Source organism: Podarcis gaigeae, assembly GCF_964106915.1.
Source record: "Podarcis gaigeae genome assembly, chromosome: 4".
Taxonomy (NCBI): Eukaryota; Metazoa; Chordata; class Lepidosauria; order Squamata; family Lacertidae; genus Podarcis; species Podarcis gaigeae.
In genome coordinates, this window is record NC_139677.1 from 63,618,772 (window position 1) to 63,642,412 (window position 23,641).

Here is a 23,641-nt window from a genome sequence, read left to right on the forward strand (position 1 = left end):
TTTTATGTGGGCTTGTTGATGTTGCTTTTGTTCTGGTGCATGGAAACACCTAAGTGCTTCAAGTGGATGGATCTTGGCAGACTTAGCTAAAGTGCATAGCCATTATAAAATCACTTCTAACAGAATTACGTAAGTTTGGTTCTGTACTGTTCTTCCATCTCCTTGGGGCTACAGGTACTGCCCTCAACTAGAGACAGAACGTACTTACTGCTGGAATTATATATACAATATTGGGGATTTGCAGCAGAATCCCCACCATTGCTGATTATACGCCATGGGAGCTTCCAATGAAACATGTATTTTAGATCACCTGCATGTCTCAAAATAGGAGCTGTTTGCTCTGCTTGTATTTCTCTGCTATGCATGTCCTCTCCACTAGTGATGCATACTGTGGTCTGGATTTGCAGGTAGTTCCAGGAAATGAAGGTCCACTTTTGGACAGGAACCAGAAAGAAGCAAGCTCCCCTGCTCTCTTCCACTTTGATTTTATGAGAATGGAAATGACTCTTTCCGCCATTCATGTATTACTCATCTGTAGATATTGGTTACTTGGAGTGGGACTGTACTTTTAGTCCTGTTTCGGACATCACATTACCTTCCTCAAACAACTGTCTGTTGCCACAGTTGTCTAAAGCGGAAGTGTGCTTCTATTCACATGTAGGGGCTCTGTGCAACTGGGGCACCCGCATAACTCAATGTCCCAATTACATGGCACCCCTACACGTGGCCAGGAGTGTGTTTGAGGAATTGTCCTTGCTCCAAAGTAATCACAGTAACACCCAGTACATGAGTAATACACAAACATGGCTTAAGATATACTAGTTGGTTCCTGGATTCTCTAAAGAACTGTGTGGTCCGCATTTCCCCTTTTTTAGTTACTGTTGATTTGTGAATGGGCAGATTCCAGAAATGGTGTGTAGAGCTCTGCTTGCACACCATTTATGCTGGATGGAATTGTTCTGAATAGCATGAGCTGTGGTAAGGCTGGGTGGGTGGGGAAAACGAACAGAATTTTGAGATCTGCTTGTCAGCTGATCAGCGCTCCTTCAGCTCAGACATGGAACAAGTGTGTTATTTTTAGCAAACCACTGTACAGTCTATAGCTTACAGAAATATCAACGTTTGTTTCTGTAAGTTCAGATGCACAATACATGGCCTGCTGTGCTGGAAAAATAAGACGCTCCCATATACTCTGTCAGACCACTGTTCCCTCTGGCTCAGTATTGTCTACCATGATTAGCTGTGGCCTTCCAGGATTTCAGAGAGATAGGGATTTTGCCAGCATGACCTGGAGACACCAGGGACTAAACCTGGCACCTTCTGCATGCAAAGCAGATGCTCTACAACTGCTTTATGGTCCTACGGTGGTGGGGTGGGGAATTAAAATTAAATTGGCTCCAGGCACTGAAGAACAGGATCCTGCCCTTCGGAGGGGGAGGGAAGTCTACAGTTTGGGCTGGCACACTTTTATCTGCAACTTTACCTCCAGGTAGTATGTGTGCTGTTGTCCTCGGGGCTGGCGATCACTTGCACTCAGTGAATTGGGTTGCTGAAGGATATAAAGGAGAAGTGTGACCCACACTTTTGGGCTTAGTAACTAACATAGTAGTGCACTTGCCATGCCACAACCTGCAGCTACTTCAAAACTATATTAGTTAATTCATTACTTGGCTCCTATCTCCCTGCCCACCCTACATGCTTTATTTCACATGCACTTGCCAAGATCCTTCTTTACCACAGCTTTAGCCCCTGGGCATGTTTATTTTCTACTATGCATCGCCAATATTCATGCCAACTTGGAAGTAAGGTATGGTTAATAAGACACACAACTATTATCTTACACTGTTAGCTGTGTTAATGTTTACTGCTAGAGTAGTGGAAGGGGAAATGGGATAATGGTATTATTGTGTTGTTTCTTGGGATTCAATTTGATTTCTGACCAAAACATAGTATTTTGTTGCTTTTTCTTCTGTTGTGTGTGTGAAATCGATACTTAATTTTCCACTGAATGCAAAATGTAGCAGCAGAATAAATATACATTTCTTCCAGAAAGAGTAAACTAACCATTCACAATGTTACCAGAATTAGTAAACTAATTACCAGAAATGGTAAACTAACCATTCACAATGTTTTAAAGGTTTAAAGTGGTACAAAACTTGGGTAACCAAAACTTCCCATTTCCTCAAGGAGAAAGAAAAATTAAGTTAGAAGCAATTTAGGGATTTTATTAACAAAGGTTATAACGCTTAACATGGTATGGTAATTGTAGGATAAATAACTTGATATTGGCAGAGTTACACCTCTAGTCCATACAGAATGGGGTTGGGGGACACTAATTAGTGATGCCACAAAGGTTCAGAATACAAATTTGCCTATGTTGAAATGGTTAGATGCAATATGAATCAAATGCAATTTCTTTGAAAAGTTCTAATACAGCTTTAAATGCAAAACAAGAATCTGTGCACATTCAGTGTTTGCTTGGCTTGACAAAGTCATGCCTTCAAATTTCATCATGTCTGTCAAACCTCCTCCCTGCAACCACTCCCTCCCCCCAAATATCCTAGCCATTTAATAGTAGTGTATGGAAAGGCATGACAATTTGTTTATTCCAAAAAGGGGCAGCCTCTGAATCAGGCCGTTTCTGAGGCACCAAACTAAGGTCCAAACCAAGTTTTCTGGTTGGTGAATACCCAAATTGAACTATGAGCCAGGAATGTGGTCAACTATCTTATCCTATAAGGCCTGCAAGTCTGGAATGGATGCACCCATTATACTAATATTTGTGAGAAGGGCTTCAAATTTCTAGTGATGTAACCATTTTCTACAGTAAGTTGCTAAGGAAAGTGAAGATGGTAAAAAGCCCATATATAATGTAAATGCATAAGTAAATTTAGAGATGAGTCCAAGTGTACTGGAAGAACTCGGAAGAATGATCTACAAAAAATTGCAAGCATATATAGAGAATATTCACATACCTCTTGGGATCACAGTATTAGCCAATATAGTGAACTCATAATTTGTAAGAAATAAAGTGTATCAGGGTAATGGGATATGGTTATAAATGTAAAATAGAACTGAAACAATGGGTTGTATACAACTCAGAGTAGATGTTCTGAATTTAATGGACCTAAATCAGCTATCTATTGGGTCTATTCTAAGTAGGACTATCATTGTGTGTAAGCCAATGAATCAAAGGAGCAAAAATATTATCCCCACATACTATCATGTTTTTAGGTCACCAAGAAAAAAAGAGAGAGGTATGGTTTAGACATTGCTAAGTATAACCGAAAGTGAAAATAATTCACGGAACCCTAAGGGGAAAAAAGCATACCGGTATGTATCTAAGGAACTTTGAAGAATTGTCAAACTAGTAATTTGTTACTCCTTGTTTAGGGGGTTCCCTAAGTCACTACTGGAAAAATTAGGATGTTGAGGCCTGTTCATGCAGCCAGACTCAAACACACACAGAGCAAAATTCAAAGTTTATATGTAATAGGAAAACATGCAAGTTACTGAGACATGAAAATGCGACAATTCGGAATTAAACAGCATGAAAAAGAAAATGCATACTAAAATGGTTTCATGCTTAGTTATTTCAGATAATTGTTGTACCTTGTTCAGTTATACTTGATATAGGATAATGAGGAACATTATTGTCCAACTATCAGTTGGCCCAAGTCACACCGCATTCACTGATGACCTTTAGTTTAATCTTAAGATTTTCATGCAAACTTCAATAGTCATATTTCAGAGACAAAAGGCATAATGCAGGTTTTTAATAGGGAATTTAAAATGTTAACTATCACTGCAGACATACCTTTGCAGAAGTGAAGTAGAAAAAAATGTACTTACCAAAATAGAATTAGGCCGACAGTTATGTCCATACTCCTGTGAGAAGAATTCTGTATTATGGTCCAGTCTGTTATGTCCTGCATACTCCGGAGCATCAGAATCCAGTGCAATTTTATACTTAAGGTAACGGTTAAGGAATTTACACTCAGTATAAATTGAAAACAGTTAATAATAAATGGAACCAAAGCAACTTAAAACTACCGAAATGAACTTTTCATGTAATATAACACCTAGAGATCCCTGTGTTTGCCACACTACTCTAGAACATCACTCTAAAAGAAAGTGCACTCTATTCCCCAACTACATGTAACAGAATACTATCAACTGTAGCAGCAAATGTATCCCTCAGATTTACTAGTCATCTATTTTACTAAAAGTTTAGTAAGAATATAATCCTGCAAGCACTGTATTTTGTACCAATGAAATTGAAAATGGCGGTTCTTCCTCACCTGGATTCATAGAAAGTTTTGAAATCACCTTCTTTTGTGACAGAGCAGCACTAACATAATAATAATTCACTGTGGGTGGGACCCAACATTAAGTCATTATCAGAGTAGACCTATTGAAAATAAATGCACTACTAAGTATGACTTGGGACGCGGGTGGCGCTGTGGGTTAAACCTCAGTGCCTAGGACTTGCCGATCGCATGGTTGGCGGTTCGAATCCCCGCGGCGGGGTGAACTCCCGTCGTTTGGTCCCAGCTCCTGCCCACCTAGCAGTTCGAAAGCACCCCCAAGTGCAAGTAGATAAATAGGCACCGCTTTATAGCGGGAAGGTAAACGGCGTTTCCGTGTGCGGTGCTGGTGCTGGCTCACCAGATGCCGCTTAGTCACGCTGGCCACGTGACCCAGAAGTGTCTTCAGACGGCGATGGCTCCCGGCCTCTTGAGCGAGATGAGCACGCAACCCTGGAGTCGGACACGACTGGCCCATACGGGCAGGGGTACCTGTACCTTTACCTAAGTATGACTTATTTGGATATCACCCTTTGCATGTAACAACAACAACAACAACGAAAAGTTTCTCAATAGAAAAGTCAAAGACCTAGTTTGCATGACACAGTAAACCAAACTAAGGCTTATCCAGACCAGGCCAATATGTGGGCTCCCAAAGAGAAGCTTCATCCCAAACCATAGTTCAACTTTCTATCAGGCAAACCAGGCCAATGAAGTAATGGCAATTTAAAACTCTCTCAAGAACTGGCTTTGCTTTCCAAAAGTTTTACTGGCAAAAGAAACAAACAAAACTTAAGAGTGAAGAGGAACATGTTTGGAACAATGTTCCAGAACCTTAATTTTGAGCTGGGGAAAAGACTTTCTGATGGAGCCTCCACTAATAGGATTAGAGCAGAATGAAGCCATGCTTGTTCTTTTGATGATTCAAAGTGCTCTAAGGCTTCATTGTTTGTTCAGCCTTTTGATCAAGTCTGAGGATTGCGTTGCTAACGGAATTGGTATCATTTATATCTTTTGACACAACTCTCTCAGCTGAATTGGGCTTTAGCAACAAGTTACAATTGTTTTTATTTATGCATCCAACCATCAGGAAGGAAGTCTGAAATACTGCATAAAGATGCTAAAATTGGAAGTCTGGTTGTTGAGAAAACAAATAAATTTATTGCCATAGGGTTGCATAATTCCATGATTCGTCATAAGAATGTGGCTCACCTCAAACGTCTTCATTTCCAGTACTGATCCAATTTGTTTCTGAATGATGCCACATGATAAATGTTTAGGGGTTTTTTGGGGGGGATAATAACAATTATATTATTTATGTTATTGACATTCTATAAAATGTTTATTATCTAGCACTTTGTTCAAAACAGAGATTTTAAGTTGCAACAGTTCCAAGTTGTGATGAATCATGAGAGTTTAGGCTATATGGTTCTATTGATAGTACTTCTGTCCTATTTTTAAAATCTACTAGTGTGGTTTTATTTTTATCAAGTTTGGGGAAATTACCAGCATGGGCTGTCTGTATAGACTCTTCCTTACCTCTGAGCCAGTGGGAGTCCTGCCCCAAGCCTAATAGCTGCACAAAGAGGGAGAGGGAACTACAGTGGTACCTTGGTTTGCATACATTTCAGATTACAGAAACATCAAACCCGGAAGTGTGTGTCCCCGTTTGCAACCTTTTTTTGGATTACAACCCTTTTTTTGGGGGGGGGGGATTACAGACAAAAAAAATTTGGAGGCCCCATTGGTGAAAGCGCGCCTTGGATTACAACCTGCTTTGGTTTACAAACGGACCTCCAGAATGGATTATGGTTGTAAACCAAGGTACCACTGTATTTTCTTTCCTTTTTGAACATTTTTATTACAAATATATACAACATATGTATAACATAATAAACACATTATAAATATTGATGAATAATATCTTATCAGCAAAAGGTGCTAGCTCACTATGAAAACCTTGAACTTTTTTAGCTGTGGGAATATTTGATATTTTTATTTATATTTTGTGTTGCTTTTTGTAGTTTACCACCCTGAGTTTCTTGGAGGGTAAGGCAGGATTAACCAACAAAAGAAAACAATAATTTGACATTTACATTTTATTAATAAAGATGAATATACGCAAGATGCTTCGTCTGATATCTTAGCAACAAGATGATTCTAGTATGGCAAATGCTCTGTAATTAATATCTGTATTAGATTGTTGTTTCATATAATAAATAAAAGGCACCCACAGTTGCTCAAATGTTTGCTTCTTTTGTCTGTCTTCATGTAAATGAGCAAAATCTGTTAACTTGACCTTTGAAGCTATTTACCACACATAATCCTTTCCTTTTATGTTGGTGCTAGACAGCATCTATTTCGGAGACAAAACTGTTTTTGCTGTCGTTAAAAGATATGTGTGTGTGAATGATTTCTATCATTACATTTCAGATGGAAGGGTTTGCCCTCCACTCCGCCTATGCTGCAAAGCTACAGAAAAAATAGTACCACTGGGTAAAAGGTCTATACAGTGGTACCTCGGGTTAAGAATTTAATTAATTCTGGAGGTCCGTTCTTAACCTGAAACTATTCTTAACCTGAGGTACCACTTTAGCTAATGGGGCCTCCTGCTGCTGTCATGCCGCCGCCGCGCAATTTCTGTTCTCATCCTGAAGCAAAGTTCTTAACCCGAGGTACTCTTTCTGGGTTAGTGGAGTCTGTAACCTGAAGCGTCTATAACCTGAAGCTTCGGTAACCGAGGTACCACTGTAGAAGGAAGTTTGATGTATGAGTGTGGGCTCTCTTCATAATATGGAACCATGATAATGTGGAGATATTATACCCATACAGTAGGCTCTGCTGTACAGGCATTTGCTGCCCCAACGTGTGACCAGAGGCCCACTGAACCTAGCTTCCCTCTTCAGAATATTGCAGCAGGAAGTCAGGTCTCTGCTCTCTTCCTCCACACAATTACAACCACGTCGGGGGAAACACCACAGATGGTTCATAGTCTACTTTTCGCTCTTGAAGCAGCAGCTTTATGACTTCAACAACCAAAGCCTGCTTCTCAGCTAAATCTTTGTACTTGGTGTTGACTGTTGATGGTTGCACCTGGCACAGCTGCCTAGGAGAAAATGCTCAAGCAAGCTCTCATCACCACATGAGCATACTTAACTTCCCATACCATGGCCATGAGTGCTAACATGCTTTCTGCTAGAACACAGAGTAAAAAAAGCCACACATGGAGAATTAAATGACTGCACCATCCCAGTCATGACTCCAACTGATGTAGCAACAGCATATATAACAACTATCAGGACTGATCATTATGCTCTTTGACACCATTTCCTAAGGTTTAAAGATGAATTCTTGTTGGGTCTCTCTCTACGAAAAAGTATGTCTCCCATCTTTGTTTTCCAGCAACCGTTGTTAGTATTCATGCTTTGATGCTCTAGCAAACAGAGATGTTTAGATAATATATTCATATTTCACAGCCAAGGGATTGAGATATGCTTTTTGCATTCCTGTTATCTTTAGTTTTCACCTTGTTAACTTGCTTTTCCTTCCATTGTACTTCAACCAATATATGCATATATAAAACACAAACTTGTACCAGTTTCACCATGTGATGAGGCAGGCTTTTGCCTATAGAAACTCATGTCACAATAAGCCTTCTGGCTTTCAAAATCCCACAGCACTTTTGTCTGTTTGAAAGAAGCCACAGAACATACAACTACCCAAACTGCCCAAGACTCCAGTACTGGGGCTTCCCAGCTCATTTTTATTATTATTCTTGGATAGAACTCTCTTGTACCAAAGTGAATAGGGTAACTCTGGCTCCAGTGTGTACATCAGAGCATCTGTGGGCATACTGGAGATATTGGACTATATAAAATTCTAAAAGAGTTAATATTAATATAGTTCATACCTAGTTTTAGGCTATAGTTTTCCTTCAGTTTTTAACTGCTAGCTCTATTGCCTTTCATATAATGCCAAGCTCCGAAAGCCAGAAAATCTAAAACCCTGGCACACTCTATTTTATAAATATGCCTAAATGGCTCCTTGTTTTATTGTCACAGACCACACAGAGACCTATAAAGAACAACTTCAGATAGTCTCTCTGGTGCCTTTTAAAACTCAGCACCAGCAAATGCTTCTACTGTGTCACTGTAGTTTATGAATGTGAGCATAATGTTTCCCACCGGCATTTCTACAGTATATGTTACATTTTATAATTCATCATTGTTGCCGAAAGCTCTGACATCTTTAAAGGCTGCTTTAAATTTATTTACCAGCAAATGAAAATGTTTATAGCTTTGTTAATTTTAAGAATAATATATATGGTCACATCTCCCTAAGCAAGGCTATGGAAGTAATTCTAACAATGCTATATTTACCTAATGATATTTTCCTCTTGCTCCACTCTATATCTCTCTCAATTTGCTGTAATAAAATTACTCATAAACATTTTAAGAAATTTTTCACAAATGGAGAAAGGAACGGAAAAACAGTTTTTGTACAAAGAGACCCAAACTGTTCCAAAATAAGTTCACTGTGGGTTCAATTCCTTTAGCGTTGGAAAATATCTAAAAGTCTCTGGTGCGGGAATTGAGCCAATTCCCTATTTCCTGCCTAAAAGTCACTGAGAAAGTTTCTGCATAGCATGTGTGTCCATGTCAGCGTCACATGATATGGAGATGATAAACCGTATTGGCCCGAATATAAGCTGCATCCGAATATAAGCCGCACCTTTAAAATTTAAGGGGGGAGGGGAGAGAAAAAGACAATACCCAAATATAAGCCGCTCCCTTAAAATTCTGCAGGCACTCATACCTGTTCCCGTTTTACTGTATGTCTGTTTCAGGAGCAATATTGTAAATGCCAAATGTTGCAAGGTCGTGAATTTAAGCTGCACTTTAACTTTTCACAGTTGGAATTTGGGGAAAAAGTGAACAAGGCCAATACAATTCTGTGGAAGCCACGTAACATTTTCTGCATGTTGTATAGGCAGCCCTACCATTGCAGCTACCACAGGAAACTATTAATTCAGGCTGAGAGTATAATATGACTACATACTCCCAAGTCTCTTCCTGTCCTCCCTTCAATCATCCTCCAGTAGTATAAACAAGAGGGAGATAGAATGCAACTGGGGTGCATGCATACAACTTCATTCAGCCTGAGGGCTCACAGTTGCAGCCACCAACCTTAGATGGAACATGTCAACTATTCCACTGGAGTTTCTTCATAGGCAGTGATGTTATGCATACCACACAGATATTTTTTTAATAACCAATAGATTTCTCAAACTAATTCATTTAGGTTCATCCCAATTATACCTCAGACCTGGACAGGTTTCCTTTATAAATATTTCTGTCATTCATACTTGAAATGAGGACTAAGAAGTACTTCCATTGCTTCTTGTATAATACCATTATTTTCATCTTCTACTCTAGCTCAAGTACAGAAGAGAGACCAAAGACAATCCATCTGAAAACAAAACAAAATGCATTATCCTTACTGTTCGTTATATATAACAAACGAACAAACCCAATGAACCCATGCATAGAGTGAGCTTAAAATGAGAATCTTGTGATTATCTATTATATGACGTACTTAATTATTATGCTTTTGATGTTTTCAAACTAATTCTTGAAGCAAAGCATTATTTTTCAAAAAAAAACCCTTAATGACACATAAAGCATCATTAGGTAAATTCAAACCACATATAAAGCAGAAAATTAGTATTTCACCCGTAGCATAAACGATAATTGTCATTTATGAAGATTATGATACGGCATAATTAAGACCTTTTGTTTAGAGAAGGCTGATGAGAATTTATGCCCAATTGCTGAAAAATGTGGCATGCCAGCATTGATCAAAGTATTAATGGGGGAACTATTAGCTTCCTTCCTTTCTGATTTCATTTCTGTAGACATTCGTCATGAATCTTAGAAAAGAAACGGTTCTGGTCTGTCACAGATAAAACAGTCCTCTAGGAAAATATTTTAATGGCAAGTTTCAACAGCTGTAATCGTCTCAGAAAGGACTGTAGCTCTGAGAAAGGGGTGGAGCACAGCAGCAGAGCACATACTCTGCAGGCAAGATGGCCCAGGTTCAATCCTAGAGGTCAGGTTCAATCTTAGGCATCTCCAGTTGGGTTCAGCCAGTGCTACTCAGAGCACAGAAAACACTGAGCCAGATGGGCTAACAGTCTGATTTGGTATAAGGCTATATCCCTAATGTGACCCCCTTTCCTAATCCAAAATACTTCAAAAAAAACACCAAAAAGTGACATAAGGATAATGCAGATCATTGGCATTATCATAAGACCTCCAATCATGTAGATGTCTAGATTCAGAAGAACATTTGTGAAGTTGTAAGGATGTGATTCTTTTTGTGACAGCTGATCTGGTTATTTCATTTTAAATAGAGCTCAAAACAAAGGCTGAAGCGACTTTTGCATAAACTAAAAGGATAAAATAAAGTAAGAACAGCATCTTTTGTATTGTATTGTCGAGCCACTAAAATATTGAAGCCTCTGGTGTAATGAAATAATTACATGTTGTACAGTACTTGGGGGGGGGGATAGAAAGAGAATCCACAGCTGCTGATTTATGTCCCTCCCCAACCCATGGGTCACCAAATTAAGCTAAGGCTTAATTCCTCCTTCTCAGCTGTAATGTTGCTATGAAACCACTCTTCCCCACTGTAATTAGGCTTGGAAAGAACTTGGGGTTTTTTCGTGCCTAATTTTTGTGAGAGGGGATATTTGTGAATCTACTTTCTGGAGTTTGCAGCTGGGAGGGAAAGCTTCCTGACTCCCCAACTGCTCTCTCCGGGAAGATCACCCCCCAACATTAGGTTTAGAAAAGCCTAATTGGGGAGTGGGGAGTTAGGGAGGGAAGAGCAAAACATGCACACATATGAGCTAAATACATACATACATACAATAAATTTATATGCTGCCCATCTGACTGGGTTACCCCAGGCACTCTGGGCAGCTTCCAACAAATTAAAACACAATATGGCACCAAACATTAAAAACTTCTCTATACAGGGCTGCCTTCCGATGTCTTCTAAAAGTCAGAAAGTTGTTTATTTCCTTGACATCTAATGGGAAGGCATTCCACAGGGTGGGTGTGACTACAGAGAAGGCCCTCTGCCTGGTTCCCTGAAGTATACACTTGTGTGTGTGGCACTATGACAGTTTCTTCTGTTTGCAAATGTGCCCTGCTGCGATAAGCTGTGCCTGAAAAAGGATTTCCTTTTGTTTCATTCCTATGAACCCTATCTTGTGTGGCCAAGAAGAGATTTTTCACCTGGCCTTCATCCATGAAAGGCAACAGGGTTTTTAAATGTTATTTTACCACATTTATCTACTACCTGGATATACACTATTCACAACTGTGTCCCGATACTGACCAGACAGAGGCCCCCTTCAGCAAGGTGGCAGCTGCCTCACGTGTCCAGGGACAAATTGGAAGTTTCAAGTTGGGGTCTTGTTTGTGATAGGCATGAGAGTTCTCTATTAATTGCGTCCAAGCAAAAGAAACTCAGTTTTATAGTGCAACATATATGCAGAAAAGGCATTAATGGTTTGTTTTGTGAATACATTTTCCACCAGTTTGAATGTATTGGAGATTATTATAGTCACTTGTCTGTTCTCTATTTTATTTACAATGACCAATAATTACTTTTTTCTTACATAGAGTCTGAAACTTTTTCCATTTGTCTAAGCTCTCTGTAGCACAAAATGTTGTGAAAACAACTTAAATGCATCAGCAATACTGAATTTATTTCACTCTGCTTTTAAAAATAAAAATTAAAGTTTTGCTTACCAGGAGTTGTCGCTCTACAAGGTGTCCTCTGAAGCTTTCCAGAATATTCCAGTATCTCACCTTACACATGTGCAGTTCTAGACCTGGGACTGTGCAGATGCCGCAACAAACTAGTAAAAAGCATGCTGCTTGACTACTACCTTACGTGAAATCTGAATTTCATTCTAGAGCCCTCCCCACCCAGACACCATTTCAATAGTAGGTGAAAAGTGTTCTCATTCCCTGATATTAACCTTAACAGATGAAGCAACTTGATGGAGCTTGGCATTTGGCTGATCCTAAATTAAATTCTTTGTCTTCATTTTATATAAAGCTTGAATTCTAATAACCAGGGACAGTTACATAACTGCACTTCAAAGCAGCGAGCAAACGAAGCAGCTACAAAGCAACATTTTTGCCTTGGGCAATCACACTCCAGTGACTCATTCAAGTGACCTTATTTGCTCATTAGAAGCTCTAGGTGCAGGTTGCAAATGTCAGGGAGCTTAAATTTACATCTTTAAGAAGTACAGGTACCTGAATTTTAATGCTAATCTTCCTGAGATCTCAGGCCATATCTAACATTATTTACTTAGCTATCCAGTTGACATACTGCTCCATTCCTACTATGAATCTGCATTAGTTTGCCCTTCACCCTAGTTATTAAATTGTTTGATGCTTCATGTAGTATGCAAAACTAGATAGCTTGCAGCTGAGGTAACCCTTTCTCTTTGACCCTTTGCAAAACTTTTTTTTTAAAAGCATCAGGCACTGCAGTGACATTATCATGCACACTGGAGGTAAAGGAACAACCCATTCTTTAAATACAAAATAAGCTGGAAGGAGGAAATTGGAAGTTCACACATCTGAATTTCTTTTTCAGTAAGTGATGAGACTATATTCTGCTTGCTGGAACAGCTCTTCCAACCAGAAAGCACAAATAAAAATAAAATTACAACATGGGGCAACATCACTTGCATGTATGGGGAACTGGAAATTTTCTGAACCCTCTGGGAGGAAATGTTAGGGGCGTGTGGGTTTGTGTAGTATCCATGTATTTCACAGTGTTTATAAACCCACCCTTCATCATGCTGATCTCAGGGAAGGCTAAAAACAAAATGCGGACCTAAATCAAGTAGATTAGCACTACATAGGTCAGCAACACATAAAAATATCATGGGTGAAATCCAACGCTGCATGTACCTTGACATGTGCAACAAGACTCTTCCCCTCTAAAAAGAACCAAATCTTCTTCCAGTGTCCTCAGCTTTTTAGGATTTGCACACACAAACACACACACACACACACTTAAAAAATTATAATACATTACACAGCAGGCAATTGACAAACAATGGGCTAAAAGGACTGTCTCTCTCTGAAACCCTGAGTAGTGAGAAGAAAGCAAAGTGAAAGAGACTTAGGCACAACATGGTTTAAGGCAAAAAGCATATAGCATATGAAAAGTTAGTTAATCATCTAGGAATGCAAATTAAATAGGCACTAAGGGTCATTTAGTAAGCAAATAAGAAAGGACAGCAAAAGCCCTTCACATTATTTCTTCATTTTTGTGTATACCATTTTTTTTAAAGTTCTGGTAAATTTTCTATCCATAATCTTTTAAAGTCCATAGAATGTGAAACGCCATCATTTATTGCCAGAGGGTTGAACACACATTTCCAAGACATGACTGAAAGCTTCATCTACTTGGATGAAATTCACAGCCTGGATCAGAAAGAAGCAGGAGGAGTGAGAGGCCTTCTCAGTATAAGCTGACAGTGCTAGCTATTCTTAAAAGCATGACTTGTGCTGTGTGGATGAGTTTCTCCCTATGTTTTTCACGTCCAGTGGCACCATGGTTTGATGAATACCTGTGTAGGCACTCTAGATGTTCCTTTGAATGCATTTTTCATATACTGTATAAAGTTCTCTTGCACTGTAGGCAACACAGTACTACAGCTATATGAAATGCTCATGTATGGGTGCATTTGTGAAGTCTCAAGAGGACAGAAGCTCTGAGACACAGAACAGGTGCTTTCTGCCATAAATTCCCTGAGTTTTAACTCTGTGGTAGAAGCTGGTTAAATGAAGACACAGGTAACTGTGAGAGTCAATGTCATACATAGAGTCAGAATTGTGCTTGAAGTTTTCATGTCAGTGATTCACCCTGCTGGGAAGTAGTGTGGCAAAAATGGCAACAAAGTTCAGATTATGTATACTTTAACGCATGTGCGTTCCGTGTGTGTGTTTCCTGTTGATGGGTTTAACCCATTTGTGAGTCTTCTCTGTGGAACGTCTTTCCCCATAGAGTTGCATTTGTCCCACTACCCCCATCAACATTTTGATTTAAATTAAATATGCACTTGTTTGTCTAGACATTTGGAAATAGGCAATTCGGGTTTGATGGCCTAGTATAGTCAATGTCTGTTCTACTGATGTAAATTGTTTTTAGCTGATATTATTTTCTACTATTTTTAAAATTACTTTTATTTTAATAGGCTAGAAAAACATTCTATTTTTGACTACGTTGTACAGTGCCCTGGGCTCCTACAGGAGGAAGAATAGAGTACAAATAAAAAAATAAAAATAAAAGATATCTTGTGCATTGGTTTCTCCATTAGGAGATTTATTTTCCCCCCTCTCTTAATATTAAAAAGGCATGTTGAATTTTCTGTAAGCAATTATTTGTGTTGAGAATGTCTGATGTATTTTCACTTCATTAAATCCTAATCTGATTTCCACTGAGTCAAAATAAATGTAGAGAGCACACAAGAAACAGCAGCAAATGCTACCACTGGGTGCATCTCTCAAACAAATTTTCCAATAACATTTGCTTGAATAAGAATTCAGATTTGCTTTGACTAAGCTTATGTTCAGTTCACAGTGTTGAGACTGCATTGATGCCCTGGACAAACTAGCAATGGACCAAATTGATTGAAAACCACTGAGACTTGCGATTCACAACAGGAAAATGGGAGCTAGGGAATTTGACTCAAAAACTGTACACTATAGTGGTCTTGCATAATTCAAGGTGAAAAGTACTGTTAATTCACACTGGATTCTTTTGGTCTTCATCAATCTCATATGTACAATGGAAAATGCCAAGAGTTTACATGCATACTAAAATACAGATAATGCAGAAATATTTTGGTTCTCTTTCCATACACATATGTAAAGTAGGCTAAAATTTAGCTTTCATCTGCAAGCCCTTCTACTAAATACCACCACATGGAAATGATGTCATGGAAAAATTCATAAACAGTCTACCTAGTTTGCCTCTCCAAGGACAGCAACTTCCATTAAAGGAAGAAACAGGGCAGCCAGGGGCCGGCATTTGCATTGGATTGCCCAGAGGGTTAGAGGAGCAAAGAGGCAAGGCATGCAATAGTGCAGAGAAAGGAAAGACAACAGTGGGTTAAGAAAAAGATGCTTAATAATTGGATTGATGCAAGAGGAAGAGGTCTGATGGGCAGACAAGGTACAGGTTTGACAAAGGTAGACTGCAAGGATGAGAGGGAGGTAGCATGCATGTGGGGAAATCTCATGCAGATTCTATGAACAGTTGAGCTATGAGCTGATGGAAGAAAATGAGAAAACAAGGATGCTTTGGAGACTGGGTCCTGCTGACGAGAAAAGCAAACACAGAGAGAGGCTTAAAGAGACATGCTGGAAACTGATTATCAACTCAGGAACCTGTATTCATTTAAAGTCAAAGCCTTCACGCAACACACACAGAGAAGAGAAGTTATAGATGGGCATTATAAAATACCTGCTGCGGCGCTTTGCCCATGTTGGAAACTCGACTGCTACCGACGTGATGAGGCAGAGCAAGAAATAAGCCTATTTACCAAATAAACTTTGGCAGTGCGTATATAGTTACTGAATGCAAACAACAACAACAAAAACCATCAAACATAAAAGCTAAAATTTGCTAAATCCTGGAAGTTACCAATTTTCAAGGTAACTGACAAAGCTGTCATTAAAAGAGTGAGTGAAGTACAACCAAATTATGCATAATTTCACAATGATAAGAAAATACTGAGAAACAACGTAAGGCCCTCCAACGTTGCTATCCCAATAACAAAGAAAGGGTGCAAGGCTCTAAATGCAGATTTGGTTTGAGGAAGGTGGGCATGGAGCAAATTGGTTCCTGTCCCACTGTTGCATGAACACATCCTAGCTAAAGGCTGTGCATTTAAGAGCCTGGGGAAGGAGTCCAATTCCCACGCAAACTGACCCAGACTAGAAGTTCCAAATTAAATGGTTTACTTTGCAAGTGAAGGCCTTGTATAAAATGTAGTCACATCCCAAGGCACAAAAAAACTAATAGCAAGAGTCTGAACATTCTTACTCAGAGGTACCGTATTTTTCGCTCTATAAGACGCACCAGACCACAAGACGCACCTAGTTTTTGGAGGAGGAAAACCAAGGAAAAAAATATTCTAAATCTCAGAGGCCAGAACAGCAAGAGGGATCGCTACGCAGTGAAAGCAGCAATTCCTCTCGCTGTTCTGGCTTCTGGGATAGCTGTGCAGCCTGCATTCGCTCCATAAGACGCACACACATTTCCCCTTACTTTTTAGGAGGGAAAAAGTGAGTCTTATAGAGCCAAAAATACGGTAAGTCCCCATATGTCATGGGGCTTACTCCCAAACTGATATTTAGGACTACAGTTTAAAGATTTGTAACTCTCTTTGTTCAGATGCATAGTTTTTTACCTATGTCTCTCTCATCACTCCAGCTCTCTATTCTCTGCCCACTATTGAACTTTTAAACTTTCTTGGGCAGGAATCTTTTCTTTCTTTTGCTTTGCATATAGAGAAAAGAAACTGCACATTGGTGGTGCTATATAAATTACAGTATCAGCTACAACAGGAGCTATGTGAACCCTACCGCTATAAACACATTTCCCACACATTTGCGTCCATCCATATACTCAAGGATGTTTACCTTATGCATTTTTCCCCACATTGTTCAGCTATTATACAATTAATAAAATGCAAACATACTTTGCGTTTACAAGTGTACATTTTGTTCTAATGGAGAGCCAAAGTAACAGAATTTAAATCAACACTGCAAAAATAAACTTCTAAACAAAACTATATATTGAAGCCAAATTTTAAACAACAGTGAAGACATATCATGCTGTTAGAGGGCCATTATGGCTGTTTTCAGATTTTAAAAGTGGTTTTATTATTGATGTTTTTAGTGCCCATGGAACCTTGGGGAGGGGGAAGAGTAGAATATAAATGTAAATAATAATAATAGTTTACATTCATAAGGTGTAAGCCTCAGGCTTGTGAGCTCCTCTGTCACTTCTCTAGCATGACCACAAGGAGGAAAACATCTCCTTCCTGCTGTTCAATAACTGAGGTTTATCATTAAATTTAAAAAGGGCAAAGAGTGATTAAACTATTGTTTATTGAAACACACCAAGATGACAAATCACAGTTTGAGACAGGCTGGGAGGGAACAACTTGTCCTTCTGGACATAAAAAGGAAGCAGGTGTTTCTAATCTCCTCCTCATGGTTGTGCTAAATGACGTGAGAAGATGAAGGACCAAGTGAGAATGAGGCTCGTTCACATAGTGCTAAACTAAAGTTTAGTGTTGCATCCAAAATGAACTCATAATGATAAACACAAATAGGAAAGGAAAGGATATTTTCCTGGTTTTTCTATACCCACTCTGTAGTCTGTGTAGCTTTTAGATGGGTGGAAATTGAATATAAACAGAAGATTTGCCCTCTCAAAAGCAATAACTTTGTTTGATTCATGTTTTTCACTCACGTAAGCCTGTAAAAGATAAAAAAGGTAGATTTAGATGCTTACTAAAATGATTTTGAACTTAAACCACATAGAAGTAGGGCAATATGTATACCGTCATATTCAATTCAACCAAGGGTTTGTGGAGATGAAAGAAGTTCATGTAAGTGACAGTCTGTCATGAAGTAACTAACTTCATATAAGAATTCAGATTTTAAAAAGCTGGGTAAGCTATAACAGAAAAAAAGGAATAACGAGCCTGCTATAATGCTATATATTTCACTTTAGCTATTGAAAGTGGTGGTATGCATATCTGTGGAGAAAATCCACCACAATGACATCTGAGGAGAAAATTCTTTCAGAGGCCCTGTTATTTACTTCACATTTCTTTTTAAGTGTTCTCTGTTCCTTCTTGCTTCGGCCAACAGCTGGATTGATGGAGATTTATGGCTGTACAGAATTTTACTTTTGACATGAATCTTATAAGCAGTGTCTTTGAGATGCTGCCTGTGTCACTTTTGAATGCTTAATCAATTTCATGTCAATTTTGCTCAGGAGAGGGAAATGGGAAGTATGCTGAGTGAAGAACCTCATTGCTTAAGAAGAGAGGTGTTTGGGGGTGTTGGGCGGTGGGAGGAAGGAACATTCGAAGCAATCCTTCAAGTGGCACACAATACTCTAAACAATTTCAGTTCACTATATATTATACACACCAGAAAGAAATTTTGTTTTATAAAGTGGTGCTTGCTACATGTGCTATTTCAGAGGGCTATTTTGCTTGAACCATGCATGAATTACAGAGGGCTAATTTCAAGCTGGGAGAAGGCTAATGGGTACCTGCTATGTCACTGGAAGACAAGTGCTTGGCATTCACATTGAACTGGGGCAGCTATTAGGTATTAATATCAGAGTTGAATGTTGGGGTTTTAAATCTGTACTGCACCCTGTATTCAGCAAGAAACTCAAAATTAAGCACATACAATGAGAGTGCAATCCAAATCCATTGATATTTGCTGCTAGAAGGGGTTAGCATATGGAGGGAGTGGTCATCCACCAGCCTTTGATGTGGGGGCTCTGTTGCGGCTGCAAAAACCTTTGCTGAAGCGGCAGAAAGAACAAAAGGTAAGAAACTGCTGCTAGTGGTGCTCCTACTGGTGGTATTAGATGTAGGGATGCAAAGCAGGGAATGGGAGCAAAGCAGAGCCACCAGTAGAAGCACTGGTTTCAAAGCTGCACCATCACTGTGAAAGAAACCTGATCTATGGCCCTCAGCTACGTACATCAAGCTGGAGATGGCATAGGGACAAGAAAATTCCACCCCCACCCATCTTCCTCTCTAGCCAGCATGAGCAGCAGAGTTTGGGATGTGGCAGTGGATCTCCGTTCTCATGCTTTTGTAGCCCAGGTTTGGATTGCTCTGTAAGTTGAGTGATGGTGAAGGTACAGTAAAAAAAGAAAAAGTGCAAGAATTAACAACAGGGAAACTAAATACAATTAAGGGCAGATGCAGGAAAGACTCAGATTTACTAAAGCAGGAACTCTTGCCTCTGTTCAAGTCTCACTGATTCAGTAGGACTTGCGATAAGAATGTATAGGATTAGGCTGCACAGCAATACTGGCTCAGAGATCAGAGGTCTGGTTTAAAAGTTATACAGTAATTGACCTCATGGTGCTATTTTTCCTATACGGGCTTTTAAAATCTCTAAAATAATCCTTATTGACAATGTGCTGTCTGCCTATGTTGCAAGAGAAAAGCAGAACATTTATTAATACTGTAACAAACAATTGGTAGAGGCACCAGAACAATTTCGTACTAGTGCGTGGCCAGATAGGCTGCGATGAAAATAAGAACTAACGGAGTCTACTATAACACCACTGGCTATTGCATATCTGCTTTGCATGTTAAATATGAAAAAGGTATTAATTTCCAATGCAAAATCTGGTTGAATCAGAAAAGCAACAAACCATGGATGGTACCTTAGACTAATTGTTTACCTATGAAATTAATTTTCATAAGATGATTCATTCTTTAAAGTTCTGTGGTTATTTTACTGCTGCTGCTTCTCTCTTTCTCCCTGAGTTATAGAGCTGCAAAGCTTTCCAAAAAGTCTCTTGTGGCAGCAACTGTGATAATTAAAAGCTGCAATCCTATCTATTGTCAACACAAGTGCTGACACAGTCTGGGAAACGTGCGTAAAATAGCCTGCAAGGTAGAGCAATGAATGCATACAGCTTGTTAGTTATCTTTTGTTCCTTTAGTATCTTCAGCATCCTTTATTTCTTCATACTTATGTAGCGCTCCTTTACTGCTCCAACCAATTCATATATATTAACTCAGTAACATATGTAAGGAAGGTCAAGAAGGCTAAGGCTGTGAGATATTAAGTAGCCTTAAGCAAGTCCCTGAGTTCATGGCAAAGTGGCATCAGAACCAGGGACTCAACACCTAACATTCTTAGAACCAAGCTTCACATTATGTTTAATCTATATAGAGCAGCTGTGTCTCTAATTTTTCTTAAATTAATTACAGCTGACAAGGAGGGATTGTTGTCGTGATTACGGCTGGGAGAAGAATTCCATCCTCAGCCATGTCTCCCTTGAAAATTGTGCAACACCATGTGGCTCTGAGACTTAGCAAAACAGCTCTCATTGGTGCCAATAAGCATCCTCCCAAGCGGAAGTTGATCTAAGGAAAACCAGAGTGATTGCTGCATGCTTTTCATTACATGTCACATGTCGTTTGATCCTGAATGAGCTCCCTTAAAAACCTAAGGGGGTGTCAGGTCAAAGGCTCAACTAGTCTACCATCCCATTTTCCATAGTGACCCACCAGATCCCACCAAGAAGTACACAGGCAGGAAATTAAGGGACTCACCCCAGCACCTGGTATTCAGTGGCATACTGCCTCTGAACATATAGTTGCCCATTTTCCAACCATACCATGCACATAGGGCTGCACCACTGATTTCATGGTCATTTATTCACCCCTGTCCCTTTCCACATCTCTGTGGCTTAAATTATGTTGTGTATAATATGCCACTTAGTTGTTTTATGGACTAATAGCAGCAGCCTCTTTCTCCTAGATAAGGCCTGGTATTCACATTACTCTCACAGTATGGTAGCCAAGATGGTGGAATAATGAGGGAAGGGCTGCACCAGGTGGGAGGGGCTTATACCATGGTTCCTCCCCAAATCAGCATCCAAGATGAGCCAGTGTCAAGGAGTGGTGCCACAGAGATGCCCTCTGACACGGATATTGCTGACACTTACCAAGATCTTAGAGCTGGGCAAAGGTGAGGTTGGGGATGAGAAGACGCACTGACAACAGTAGTGCTCCCAGCAATGTGCCTGAGCAGTCCCAACCTTGCCACCACCCTGCATCACACTGCTAGGCGGCAGAGACAGCAGTGTTGGGAGGATAGCATTAAAAACTGGTTCAATCCTCATGTGGGGAACAGATTCAATATGGCTTCTCCATGACACACAGGAGTTTGCATGCTACCTTTCAGGTGGGGGAAGGAGTGACGCGGTTGGGTAACATTAGTATCAGCAAAGATACTATTCTGTTCCTCATTACCCTGCCAATGGAATAGCCACACTTCTACCATGCTGTTCTAATCACTGCTGGTAGGTTATGCAAACCACCTGCAGATATCAACATTTCAGCTGCCTTTTCTCCAGATGTATAATTAGCAAGTCTTTCTCCACTGTGTGGAACAGATGAAAATACTTTTAATAATGGTATATAAGTAGAATTTTTGACTCAATTGTGAATGGTTGGATGCAATGATTTCATCAATTTTCACACTCAGTTGCTGCCTGATTTTCAGGGTTCTCCCCTCAGCCCCTGCATGCCTCTATTCAGGAGAGCTCCCCAATTTCTAGCATATGATTTGCAGGAAGCTGCCAAATGCAAGAGAGAGATGCAAAGTCACCTTTTGCCTATTCCCTTCCACCAGTATTTGAATACCTCTAGCTTAAGTATTTTACAAATAAGGCTGCATAATATGAAAACATTCAAAGTGTTCCTCATTTAAGTAAATTACCGGGCAACATGAAGCTTGCTAATGGGAGCTAAGAATAGTAAGAAAGTAAGAAATGTAGTACAATAACTGAACCTGGCAGTGAGTTTATTTGCAGTCTAGTTCTAAAGTTAAGTGGAATATTGACATTATGATGACAAACATTTAACAATTTATTGAAAGCTAAAAGCATTTTCTAAAAATAAGCACAGTTATTATTATCAAACAAATATGTCAAAATAATTTAAACATTAGATGAAATCTAGACAGTTTTATTACTGGGCATAAATAAAATAAAATATATCAAATGGAGAGGAAAGAAAAGATCTTTCTTTTCATGGTAAACAGGAGACTGTTTTTCATTGTTATATGAACACAACATCACCACTCATACATTTTGAAAATATGTTAAAAGGAGAAAGCAGAATATAAAAAATTGTTTTATTTTCTTTTCAAATGCAGTTTACTATTAGAATTTCAAACATGCACAATACTTGTGACAAATGCAAAAAACTTAATGTATATACTTTACCGGAGGTGATGAAAGCCAGCCAAATCTTTCTTCCAACTTGTTCATATCTCTGTCGAATTCATTGAGGAATCGATAGCGAAGAAGCTGATCATCAGCTAAATGAAACTGTCTCCTGGCATAATGGTAGCTTTCATTATTGCCTTGTCTGGGAAAGTCTAACCATTCTGGATGCCCAAACTCGTTACCTATATTAAACAAAACAAAGATAAAGAGATACAATATAAATACGTCTGCGATAGTTAACACCTCTCCAAGACACATTCAAATGCATAGTTCTTAAAAATACATACTTAAACTATTTTTCATTAAATATTTTTAATGCAAGTTTTCAGGTCTTTGAACCAGGAGTGGGCAACTTTCCAGAGGCCACATGCCAACGGTGGAGGGTCAAGACACCATATTTTTTAAAAAAGACAGTGTTGACTCTGAGAGTCCTAAAAGCAACGAATGATCCACTAAGAAGATCAGAGACTAGACAAGAGACTACGGTCGGCGCCAGCGTTTAATGGCGGTCTTAGCCTCGAGCTCCGAGGCAAGACTGCTCCGTAAAGTTCGGGTCTGACCCGCTACGGCGAGCGGGGGACCCCTAAAATCACAGGCGCTGAAGCCTGTGAACAAGGAGATTCGGTGGGCACCTTTGCGCCCCCCGGTATCGCGAAGGAGCCTTTTTAAAGGCTCCGGAGCGGCATCGGGTGTGAGCGCGGTGCTGAGGATCGCAACCCAGCTTACGGAGTGAAGCCGCGTCGCCATTGACGGAGAGCGCCGATTCCTTCCTGAAACAACCGATTGGCAACATTACCCGTGAGTAAGATCTGCAAACTAAATGGGACTCTAAAAGCAATTTAAGAAAATTCGGCTGAAAACGGGAGAGGTAGAAAATAAGGAAGCCAGCCCTCCCGGAACTGCACGACCGATTGAGCAATGGAAAAACAAGCTATTTTTAAAGGGAACCTTTCTATTTAAGAAACCTTATTGAACTCTTGATATTGGAAGAAATCCCCCCCCCCCACAGGCAGGTGAAGGGGGGAAGAGGACTGTGTAAATCTAATCTGCCAGAGGACAGGGGGTTGGGGAAAAAAAGTCTTCCGCTGCCGAAGCCTCTGATCAGGCTGCCGGGAAAAAAACAAGCGCCAGGAAAGTGAGCTGTCAGAAAATGAGCTGTCAAAAAGCTGGTGGATACAGAGGCCAAACTTAATTGAAATAAAATAACGGGACTTTAG

The 23,641-nt window shown here is 39.6% G+C and overlaps 1 protein-coding gene across 2 annotated transcripts in view; it reads right to left on the reverse strand.

The window, feature by feature from the left end:
• GBE1 (1,4-alpha-glucan branching enzyme 1) overlaps positions 1–23,641 on the reverse strand; it is a 151,878-nt gene that overhangs the window by 8,731 nt on the left and 119,506 nt on the right. Inside the window, exons 13-16 of one of the 2 annotated variants that reach the window (XM_083736649.1) lie at positions 22,422–22,606; positions 17,767–17,897; positions 3,853–3,970; positions 1,484–1,549 (exon numbers count right to left, since the gene is read on the reverse strand). In XM_083736649.1, the coding sequence (XP_083592775.1) occupies positions 1,484–1,549; positions 3,853–3,970; positions 17,767–17,897; positions 22,422–22,606 (500 nt within the window). The remainder of the gene's footprint in view (positions 1–1,483; positions 1,550–3,852; positions 3,971–17,766; positions 17,898–22,421; positions 22,607–23,641) is intronic. The other variant, XM_083736650.1, reaches the window with a different exon arrangement.